Here is an 11233-nt window from a genome sequence, read left to right as displayed (position 1 = left end):
CATGGCATGCTCCTTCCCCTGCTGTACCCTCTATACTGACAGTCACTAGTTCAGGGATTTCTGGAGGCTGTTCCTGCTTCCTAGAGCTTAATGGCCCATGAGAGACCTTCCTTCCCTGACTGTCTAATTGCTTCTCCAACCCATTCATACTTGTGATATCCAAAACATCCTGTGGCAAGAGGGTGCACAATTTAATTATGTATTGTGTGCAGATGTTCTTCTTTTCATTTATTGTGATTAATAATTTCATGTGTTGCCTGCTAATTCCTGTGTATAAGAAAGAGCGAACAATCTTTCCTTACTCATTTTTGCAGCTTTCACTTCCTCCCGTAGATTGCTGTATATTATTTGGAGAAAATGAAAACTCAAACTGACTCATCTCAGATATTAAGGTGATAAGAGATCACATCTATTTGTTAACTTCCAGCTGTATCTTTATAGTGGGTCTGTTCTGAATTCCAGGTACAAGAAATGGTCTCTCTGTAGTATTCACGCTTTGAATACAAATTACAGCATGAACCTGCCTCCAGCGTTATTATCCATTGGGCTACTGGGATTTAGAAACTCTTTGTATCTTGTCTGGTTACTATGGCCATTCTCAAAGTCTGTTATTTCTATGCTTTGTACCAGATATGTAAGTATAAGGCTATGCTTTGGGTTGCCCTCAAAGGTACAGAGCATTTCAATGAAAATCTCTCCATGTTCAGACACAGAGGTTTCAGCAGACCCCTGGATGCAAAGACCAAAAAGAACCCCAAAACCATGGAAGAAAATCAACCCTGTCCCCCGCTTTCTCCTTGTCTTCACATGTAACATTGTGCAAAATGCTGCTATGAAGGTCTCCCTCTGCAACTGCTCCACCCATCATTGGATTCTCCATCTTATTCAAAGTCTCACATATATCTAGTCTCATTTTATCCCATGTACCCATCTCCTAATAGTGTACCAGATGCATCCTTCTGATTGCTTGTCATGGGCAACAGTCATTTTTTCTTTCTCAAGGGAAAGCTGTATTCATACATCAATTCTCCACCTTCATGCCAGAGACTTTCTCCCTTAATTCTTGTTTTCGAAGCCCCTCATACAAAATGCACAATGGGTATGAAATGCCAGAGAATCAGAGCACCTGTGTTTTGTATTCAGCCAGCACTAGCTTGAGTGGATGTGCAAAAGCACAAGCCTGGACTTTTGAGGTCCCCAGCCCTCAGCACCCTCATAGCTCTGTTTCTGCTACATACTTTTTTCCCCTTGCCATGTCTGACTATCACTGTTAAGTTCTTAAAGGCAGGAAAGGAGTGATATTTACAGTGCTTTTTTTCTTATTGCCAGTGTCTGGGACAATTAACACGAAAGTGCACCCTAACAGCGGTTCACTTCAAGTGTGGAGCATTGCTGTTCCTGTCAAGGGGAAAGAACCTAGTGCAGTTCCCAAGAGCTTGGGTTTTTTAAGCCCCTTTTTAAAATGACATTTCCATAGACAACAGAATATTTAGTTGAGTTATCCTGTGCAAAGTGAATCAAATCTTCCTGTTGTTGCTCTCTGTGATCAATAAGAGGTGCATCATTTGAGAGGAGTATTTATAGCACCCAGTGTGGAAGTTTGGTTTACACCATCGGCGTGAGTGAGGGGGTTCTGAAGAACTTACCAGACAATCGGTGTGCAAGGATGACAGCCCCAGGGGACAGCAAGCTGCAGGTGACCATGGCTGCATAAGGAGCTTTAGCCCTTCTTGGCCAACATGCTGTGCCTACATGTTGCACTCTATCTGAGATAATGGCATGGCTCCAAGCATACAACAGGCCTTAGCATGAGATGAATATTAGCCAAAATCTGAGCAGGAGCTGGGTGACCAGTTGCAGCTCCATGGGTCCCTTCCAACCTCCACCCTCCTGTGCAACTCTGTGCTTTGCTTTCACTCCTAAAGCGCTTGAACTCAGCCCTCATGCCCACCGGCAAGGATGCTGGGACAAGGCACGATCCCAAACTCCTCCCCGAGGGGTCATCACCAAACAAGAGCTCCCCGCTCCAGAACAGCCGATGGCAGCGACACTCCGAAGAGAGAAAAATTGTTTTATTGAGAACATCAACTGCGGGGGGGGGGCGGGCCCAGGGGTCACAGGGGTTCAGCCACTAACAGGAAAACGGCACCTACAACGACAGAGTCAGAGAGCACTGCTGAATCCACAAGGGCAGGAAGAGGCAGGATTTGGTTGCCCTCTCTTTGGGGAACGCCGTTGACGAGGAATTGTTCATAGCCCAGAAGAGAGCGAGCTATGGCTGGCATCGACGAGGGGAGGGCTCTGGCGCCTTATCCCCACGGGTAATGCCCTTAGAGAGCTGTGCGCGCGCAGAGATGCACAGGGCCCCTGTGCCACGCAGCAGGGCTCGATGGGGAGCCCCTGGGGAGCGGCCACGGAGTTCTTTCCAGACCCTGCGCAGCACCATCCCTCGCCGTGCCTTGCCAGCGGGTTGGCCTGCCTTAGAGCAGTGCTGAGAGTTGGGAAAGATGGGCAGCAGAGCCCGGTACACACCTGGGCTTCTCGACCTGCCGGACCTTCCTGCATCTTTTCCGTTTGCGATCCCCCAATACGTGTTCTCTCTTCCTCCTCTTTTTTTCCGCCCAGCTTTCCCTCTCCTCTCCCCAGGCCTGTTTCCTCCTTCAGTTTCTTCTCTTTTCCTTGTCCTGGGGAGAGCCTGCAAACCTTTCCATCCCACAGTGTGCTTAGGTGGGGAAAGCCGCGATCCACTGGGGTCAGTTCTCATTTTAAGCAAAGCCAGCTCATTTTACCTGCCGTCCTCGGAAAGGCTCGCCACTTCTTCTGGGCGCCCCAGGGAGCCTGCCGCGCTCTCGGGGGCGGTGGGAGGCAAAGCTGAAGGTGCCTACGACAGAAAAGTCGGAGTTGGCAGGTGGCGAGGGACGACCTGGGGTGGTAAGCCACTGTTTGCCAAATTGCTACCTTAGCTCTCCAGAGGAGATCCCTTTGGCTGCTTTGCCTCAGCCACGTTCCGCACCGTCCCCCCGCCCCGCCCCGCCCCGCCCCGCCCCGCCCCAAAGAGCCTTGAGGAAGCTCTGATGAAGTAGGACCCGAGCAAAAGCCCTCGGCAGTTGACGGCTACTGCCCTCTGTCTTTTTGCAGGTATCTGGTGGGCATTTTGTGAGATGAAGCCTGTGCCTCGTCCCTTTGAGAAACAACCTTGCCAGTTTTCCTTACTGGGTGTGGTCCCGGGGGGCGGAGGAATAACCCAAACCCCCACCAGCTCTACTGCCAGGAAGAGGCACAGCAGCCCCTTGGCCTCCTCAGAAACTCTCCTCCTCCAGCAGGCACGCTGTCACAGGGTTTGGGGACCTGACATACCTCTCCCGTTTCAGACTCCCCCACCGTATCTCCCCCAGCTTCTTTGAGGACACCGAGCAGAGAGGGGGGTGCGTGCGGCAAGGCTTCTGCCTGATGCTCGGCGTCTGCTGTGACCGCAGGGACTTGCTGCTCTTCCAAACGCAGAGCTAGAAAGCAAAAGCGTGGGCAGCAAAGTGACTTCTTGGAAGGAGACGACAGCTAAAGCCAAACCCAGCCAAAGCCCTCCACCCCTTATGTTTCCAGCCCTCTGACGCCCTGTCTGCAGGCTCCAGCTCATCTTGCAGAGCAAACCGTTCATGCCCCGAGGGGCAGTGGCCAAACAGAGGCCACGGGACAAGCGGGGCTGAGAGGCAAACACTGGATGCCCAGCCGTGCCAGAAATGGCGCTGACGTTTCTGGTGTTCCAAGCCCCAGCCTGTGACAACCCTCAGTCCCTCCTCTCACCTCTGGATGTCTCCGTGGGGGCCGGCGCCTCCTCGGCTGCTGGACAGGACGGGTCAGTCGCCTCCTCCCCAAAGAGTTCCCTGCAGTTCTCCGTCAGAAACTCCACCAGCACCTTCACCTGCACACATCAAACCCTTGGGCTCGACCCAGCTGCCTGCAAACGGACCGAGCAGCCTTTCCCACTCCCGACCCTTGCCTCTGCACAGACGGCTGTGGCTGTGGGGCTGCCTTTGCGGGCAGCCACCCCACCGGCATTTGCTCAAGGGAGGAGGCAGCCAGGGACCTCTGAGCAGCCAAGCTCTCCTGGGCCGGCAAGGCTGCAGCCGGCTTGCCAACACAGCGCACCTTCCCAGTGACCTCCAGCATGGCCTCCAGCGGGAGCAGGTCCTCGTTGGGCGGGCTCAGCAGGTTTGGCCCAAGGCAGATGGCCAGGTTGCTGGCGGTCATCCTGCTGGTGGCTGCGTTGTGGCCGATGTGCTGGAGCAGCGAGAGCAGCCGCTTGAGGAGGAGGAGGTTGGCTGCAGGCAACTTCTCGGCCACCCTGAGGGAACGGGAACTCAACGTTAATAGAGCAGATGTTGCCCACAGCCATCCCCGAAGCTTGCCCAAGGCAGGGGGGAGCCGGCGGCTGAGTTGCGCAGCTTCCCAGGTGCTCTCAGCCAGCGGTCAGGGCTCCTGCTCAACAGGCAGGCTGCTGCCCGCACTTACGCTTTCAGCTCGGAGACCTTCTCCTCCTTGCTGGTCCTCTCCATGGCTGCCATCCAGTCCTCGTAGAGGTCGTTCACGAGGAGCTTGGCGGGGATGCTTCGGAGGAAGTCCTGCAATGCCAAGGGCTCCGGGTGAGCCTTTGAACACTCCAGGCCGGCCAGGAGCTCTTCCCGCCGCAGGTCAGAAGCGCTCACCTTCAAGACGACGGCCAGCAGGAGCGCAGGCTGGCTTCCCAGGTCGACGCGTGCGCCGCGGTCCAGGGCCTCGCGCAGCTCCCGAAATTCGGTCCCGCCGGCGGCTTTGCGGAATATCCCCTCCGTCGACGGTCCTTCCCGGAGCAGGACAGCCAGCAGCTCCTGCAGGAGAGGCAGGAGGACAGTGGCTTGGCTGAGGAGCTGCCTTCCAACAGCGGTGGCCAGAGCACTGCCCCGGACCTGGCTCCTTGCTGGGGGTGAAGAGCCCAAGCCCCCATTCCTGGAGCTCGGGCTCCTTGCTGGGGGTGAAGAGCCCAAGCCCCCATCCCCGGAGCTCCTGGGGACGCCCATGTCCCCTCTGGAGCAGGCGGAGGGAGGGCTCCCAGCGCCTCTACGCAGCACCTGGAGGGCTGGGGACCCCCCCGGCCAGGCTGGCTTACCTGGACGGGCCGGGGCAGGGAGCCGTCCTCCCCGCAGAGGGCTGCCAGGGGCTGGCCAAAGAGCGCCCTGCTGCAGCCGGAGCCCGCCTGCCCTGGCGCCTGGGCAGCGGCCGGGCTCCTCCGATGAGCAAAGGGCCAGGGCAGCCCCCTCCTCTTCCTCCTCCTGCTGCTGCTCCCTCCTGCTGCAAAGGAAAACAGAGCAAGAGCCCGTCAACGGAGACCGCCAGGCCAGTGCTCCCGGGGCCTGCCCTGCCCGCAGCGTGGTGCTGAGCGGTGCAGCAGGACGGGCAGGGAGCCAGCAGCTGGAACTCTGAGCTCCGGCTCAGCAGCTCCACTTCGGAGGCTCCTGAGAGCCGGCACGCCACCAGGAGAGCCTGGCCCAGCCCTCGCCCTGTCCTCCTCCAAGCTGTGGGCAGCAGCAGAGGCTCCGTGTCCCCGCAGAACCACGTCCAGCGGCCGCTGCCCAGCGGGTGTCCTTCCTCCTCCAGGTGACGTCCTGCCTCGGGCTGCCCAACCTGCATGGCGACACTCGAGGGACAAGTGAGCGCAGCTCAAGCGCTTGCAGGAGGTTACCGTTCTTCCCGAAACTCACCCGGTGCGTGGCAAAGTGCCCCTCCGTCGCTAGACGGGACCGTCGGAGGCCCTTGCTTGGGACCAGCCTGCAAGAACCAGGCTGCGCTCAGAGAGCAGCCCCGCAGCGCAGAGGGCCGCCGGCGAGCTGCCAGCCGGCAGCGGCAGCCTGAGCGCGGCAGAGCCGGGACCCTCTGCCCTCCCGGGCTCTCCGCCCCGCGTGGCAGGTTTCCCCCCAGCACCGCCAGCGAGGATGTGCCGGTGGCTCCCCAACCCTCTCCGCTCCCCGAGTGGCACCGACCACCCTTCCCTCCATCCCTCACCCCACTGGCCGCACGTGCCGGCACAGCCAGAGGCGGGTGAAAGGCAGCCCTTCTCACCTCTGCCTGGCCCTCCATCAGCCTCTCCAGGCTCCCGGCGCTGAATGTCCTCCACTGGGCAAGAGAGAAGGAGCGGAGGCAGGTGAGCAGCTATGCCTCTGCCGCTGGGCTGGAGGACCAGGGCTCGGGGGCAGAGCCCAGAGCGGGCAGGCACTCACGGCGTGGCGGTGGCTCAGCTCCTTCTTGAGGAGTTTGATTGACGGGACGGGCGTCACCCGGGCTCTCTTGGCTCCTTCTGGTGTCCTGTGCGCCGGGAAGGGACAGGGAGAGAGCTGGCTGAGCCCCAAGCCGCCTCTTCTCCCTTGTCCGGCAGCTCTGCCCGAGAGCTGCCGGCAGCCGCGGGGGCACCTCTCCCCAGCTGGGGAGCTGCGTTCCCCCGTCCGGCTGCACCTGCAGCATCCCCGCGGCTTACCCCAGCAGCGTGCCCACCCACAGCTCCTTCAGCGCCCGGGAGCTGCAGAAAGAGAGGAGAACCAGCGTCAGGCCCCGCTGCCCCCCAGCCCGTGGGCAGAGGCGGGCGCCTGCGCAGCCCTGCCCCGTGGGGAAGGACACAGGAGCGGGACGAAGCCCCGTGGGGCAGGACAGAGGCGCTGCCCGAGCCCGGGCTCCCCGTGTCCTGCCAGAGCAGCTGCTTTCGCCCTCCCCTTCTGGGGACCCAAAGGGGATGCAGGACCTGGCCATGCCCCCATCCCTCCCTGCCGGCGTGCTGCTTGCTCCCTGCCCAGGCTCTGCACGCAGGGCAGAGGCCGTTCTCACGATGGCGGGGGCATGCTTGGGAACGTCTCCTGCCCGGCCACGGGACTCACGGGAAAGTGGCAACACAGGAGCCGCTGGGCCACATGAGGAGGATGGAGGTCCTGTCCTCATCGCCGCCTTCCTCCTCTTTCTCCTCCCCCGCTGCCTCCTTTCCGCCACTCAGCACCCACAGCTGGTCCAGGGCCAGGCGGAGCTGTGGGCGCACGGTGGTGCCACGTCTGCAGAGAGCAGAGAGGAGAGGCAGGCGGTGAGCTGGAGGTGGCCTCCTCGGGGTCCCCCCGGGCAGAGCCCTGTCCCCCACCTGCCCTTCCCTTGGGACGGACACCGATGGGTGCATCCAGCACCGAGGTGCCGGGGCCTGGGGCTGGGGCCGGGGGGTCCCTGCCCCGGTGCCAGGGCCAGGCATGGGGGAAAGGCAGCTGGGCTCTGAGGGTCTTACTGCAACTTGGCGATCACCAGTTCCTCCTGGAGGAGGAGAAGGCGTCTCTCGCTCCTCCTGCGGCCCCGGGTCAGCCGCACGTCCGTGCTCAGCACCGGCTCGGCGTCGGTGAGAGCCTCCCTGCAGAGCAGAGAGCGGCGGGCATGAGAAAGGCCGCCGCTGCCGCGGGTCCCGGCCGTGCCCCCGAGGCACAGGGAGAGCCCACCTGGAGCCGCAGCAGCAGTTGGCCTGGCCCATCCTGCCCGGGAGAGGAGGACCCTCGCCGTGGACCGAGGACGCGGGCCAGTCGGCGGCAGCGGGGATGGGAAGCGAGGCGCCGGTGCCGGCTCGGTGCTGCTCGGCCAGATGCTGCCTCCTCCCAGCGCTCCTGCGGGCCAGCACAGCTCCGTGCTGCTGTCTCTGGTGGCTGTGGGCTCCAACTGACCAACATTCCGAGCCCAACGGAAAGTGGGAGGGGCACTGGGGCGAGAGTTCTCTCCAGTATGGCCGGCTCTGCCTGGCACTGGGGAGCCCAGGGCTGGATGGACACAGCAGAGGGGAAGGACCACCTGCCTCCGCCTGTTGCCAGTGCTTTGCCCACTGCAGCCCAGGAGGCAGTGAGCCGCCTTTGCCCCAGGGGCACTTTTCTGGCTCGAAATCCCTCAACTTGGCGTCCACCATCACCCCAGGTGTCTGCACAGCTGCTCTCCAGCTGGGCCTCCCCCAGCACTTACTGCACGCACTTACTGGCTTCTTCGTCCCCAGGTCTCCAGGACTTTGCTCTTCCCCTTGGGGAATGACATGAGGTTCCCGCCAGCCCCTTTCTCCAGCCGGTCGAGATCCCCCTGATCGACAGCAGGACCCTCCGGCGCATGAGCCTCTCCTCCCGGTTCTGTGCCACCTGCGAGCTGCCGGAGGGTCCCCTCTGCCCCATCTCCCAGATCCCAGTGAATGTGAACAGGTCCCCCATAGTGCAGCCCAGGGGGTGCCTCGGACATCCCTTCTCACAGCAGGGTCAGAAATTTAGGGGGAAAAACCCATGTTGGGTGTTTGCATTGCTTATACACTGCTTCCCCTTTGTTGTTCCTGCAAGCTATTAAAAGGTGTCCAAAACGCCTCCTTTCTCATTTGAATGTCACAGCTCTTCACAGTGCTGATGTCACGTGCAACATCGGATCGGGTTGTACTCTCGCACAGAGCGTTAGGTAGTGTGTAGCCTAGGTTATTAGGTAGAAGATCGCAGATGAGCTGCATTAGTCGTGCTAACACCAATGACGGGAGGTTGCACCTAGCTCTTGAGCCAAAGGGTAAAAATCCAAGGTGTCTATTGAACTCAGTGGGCTATTGATCAGCAGGTTGAACTCACCGTGTTCAGAAAAGAAAAGGTACGTGAGAAAGGCCTGTTCTACCTTGACTGCTACAATGCGTGTTTTTGTAGGTATGAAGATAAATTATCCATGCCCCTCCCGCCACCCCCTTCCAAAAAAGAAAGGACTAGAGACAAAAGATTCAACTTCTAGAGCAATGGGGCTATTAAGAGCCAAGTAAATTCCCCTAGATCGTTCCCATTCAATGAGCCACTTTGCCTGACATTCTGCCTCTACTTGGTACCAGCAGAAGACTCGGTACCTGTGCCATGCTGTCCTGGGTTCAGCTGGGAGAGAGTTAATTGTCTTCCTAGTAGCTGGTACAGTGCTATGTTTTGAGTTCAGTATGCGAAGAATGTTGATAACACTGATGTTTTCAGTTGTTGCTAAGGTAGTGTTTAGTCTAAAGTCAAGGATTTTTCAGCTTCTCATGCCCAGCCAGCGAGAAAGCTGGAGGGGCACAAGAAGTTGGCACAGGACAGCGCCAGGGCAGCTGACCCAAACTGGCCAAGGGGGTATTCCATACCGTGCGACGTCCCATCTAGGATAGCAACTGGGGGGAGTGGGGGCGGGGGATCACCGCTGGGGGACTAACTGGGTGTCGATCGGCGGGTGGTGAGCAACTGCACTGCGCATCATTTGTACCTTCCAACCCTTTTATTATTGCTGTTGTCATTTTATTAGCGTTATCATTATCATTACTAGTTTCTCCTTTTCTGTTTTATTAAACCGTTCGTATCTCAACCCACGAGTTTTACCGCTTTTCCCGATTTTCTCCCCCATCCCACTGGGGGGGGGGGGGGGAGTGGGTGAGCGGCTGCGTGGTGCTTAGGTGCTGGCTGGGGTTAAACCACGACACATGCTACGGAAGAGGTAGAATTCCTCGCTGATCCAGAACTCTCCACCTACAGCCAAAACCGCGGCGAAGCTTTCCTCCACCTCAACCACTCCCTGGTGCCTGTTCCCCCGGGAAAGTCTTTCCTCTGTCACTCTGTGGTCATAGCTGGTCACAGGCAATGCAAGCCCCAAGCCTCAGCCACCCTCCGAGGCCACCAACCCCCTTTAGCCATAAGCAAGATCTCAAACTCCTCTGCAGCTGCAGGAGAAGGCTTGTTCATAGAAATGGATGCACATGGCACAGGCTGTTCCAGAATAGCCACAGCTGTTCAAAGCTTTCCATCTCCTGGATTGGTGGTTTTCAGGAGCAGCTCCTGGGTGCCTGTGGCAGTACATTCCCCCCCCCCCCCACGGCCCCCATCCCGCCAGCAGCAACCAAAACTTCTCCAGGAAGGGAGAAGGGGAAGGACACCCTGGAGGCTGCAGGTTGACATTTGAACTGGCCGATGGAGATGTGCCAGGTACACCGAGGTGACCCTCCTGGCCAGCAGAATTAAATGACCACAGGTCAGATTCGACAGGGGTATAAACGGGGTCCCGCCGGAGGACGTGTGAACCGAAAGAGTGATTCTGCTGAAAGGCAAGGGGAAACAGATTATGTGAAGGTGGAATTGGAGGAAAGGGACGTGCGGCCCCTTATTGAAACAGAAGGGCACGCGGGTCCGCACGGTGGGAGCCCCCGGAGCGCCATTTGCAGGGCCCCTTGGTCGGGACCCGAGCTCGGCGAGTTGCAAGCTAAGTTTTCGCGCCAGGCGGGCGAAACCGAAACTGCGTATTTGTGGAGAGTTTCTCTAACGGGGGAGGATCGGATGGTGTTGAGTGATGCTGAAGCGAGAGGCCACTGGGGACCGGGAGTGTTTCTGAGTGCTGGACCGGCGGGTGATCAGTCGATAACGTCCCGAGTAGCCTACTGGGCTGGGGGTGTGAACCCCAAGGAGGGAGGAGAGCCTGTTCCCAGCCGGGTACAGGGACTGCCGCAGTTGCCGCAGTTGCCGCCGAGGCGGCTGGCAACCCCGCCCCGAGCGGTCTCGAACTCGCGGCCGGTCGGGTCGGAACTACGATCCCGGAAGGGACGCTCTCTGGCGGAAGGCAGCGGCACTGGGGGCAGCCCGAGCCGTGGTGCAGGGGCGGTCCGCCGGCGGCGTGCGGAGTGGGATTGCTGGAGGGGAAAGCTGGAGAGCAGAGGGGAGAGGGGAAAGCTGGAGAGCAGAGGGACGCGCCAGCAAGCCCGCCCCCTCGGGAAGAGAAACGGGACCCTTTCGCGGCACTGGCAGAGGAACTGGAAGGGCTAAAAAACTAGGAGCTGCGGTTTGGGGTTCAGGCCGCCCAGTGCGCATGGGGAATACCTGCCGATGGTCTGCTGGTAAGGAGCCTTATACACACGTTTCTGTGGGTCCAAGACGGATAAGTTTAGAATTCTTAATCGATAGAGGAGCCCAACTTAGTGTTTTAGATGATCGACAAGCTAGTGAGCTGGGAATTAAGCCATCAAGAAAGGCTGTAAACGTTAGAGGAGTAACAGGGGCGACAGGAGAATGCCCCATAGCTCGAACCCAACTTTGGTTACCGGGGGAAAAGACAATGACAGCTGTGGCAGTGGCTTTAAGCCCCTAGGAGGGAAATACCCTGGGATTTGATGTGCTGGCAGGCAGACAATGGGACCTACCCAATGGCAGGGTGTGGGGCTTCGGGGGCAGGGGGG

General features: G+C 59.1%; 2 protein-coding genes across 2 annotated transcripts; both read right to left on the bottom strand.

The window, feature by feature from the left end:
• Positions 1-2062: 2062 nt before the first annotated feature.
• Positions 2063-5664, bottom strand: LOC128150439 (T-cell activation Rho GTPase-activating protein-like). The gene is made up of 10 exons (XM_052806620.1): positions 5392-5664; positions 5144-5347; positions 4704-4865; positions 4510-4619; positions 4147-4342; positions 3802-3919; positions 3358-3503; positions 2790-2881; positions 2533-2703; positions 2063-2149 (listed from the first exon to the last, which is right to left on the bottom strand). Exons 1-9 carry the CDS (start codon positions 5662-5664, stop codon positions 2661-2663), a joined length of 1344 nt encoding a protein of 447 aa, XP_052662580.1. The 3' UTR covers positions 2063-2149; positions 2533-2660.
• LOC128150437 (uncharacterized) lies at positions 5235-8521 on the bottom strand. Its single transcript, XM_052806604.1, has 8 exons — positions 8431-8521; positions 8015-8267; positions 7289-7408; positions 6900-7067; positions 6506-6547; positions 6252-6336; positions 6094-6147; positions 5235-5802 (listed from the first exon to the last, which is right to left on the bottom strand). The coding sequence occupies exons 1-8, from the start codon at positions 8519-8521 to the stop codon at positions 5713-5715; spliced, it is 903 nt and encodes a 300-aa protein (XP_052662564.1). The 3' UTR covers positions 5235-5712.
• Between the last annotated feature and the right edge of the window lie 2712 nt (positions 8522-11233).

Source organism: Harpia harpyja, chromosome 13 (assembly GCF_026419915.1).
Source record: "Harpia harpyja isolate bHarHar1 chromosome 13, bHarHar1 primary haplotype, whole genome shotgun sequence".
In the NCBI taxonomy this organism is placed as follows: Eukaryota; Metazoa; Chordata; class Aves; order Accipitriformes; family Accipitridae; genus Harpia; species Harpia harpyja.
Note: the sequence above shows the minus strand (reverse complement) of the source record. Positions and strands in the feature narration are given on the sequence as shown.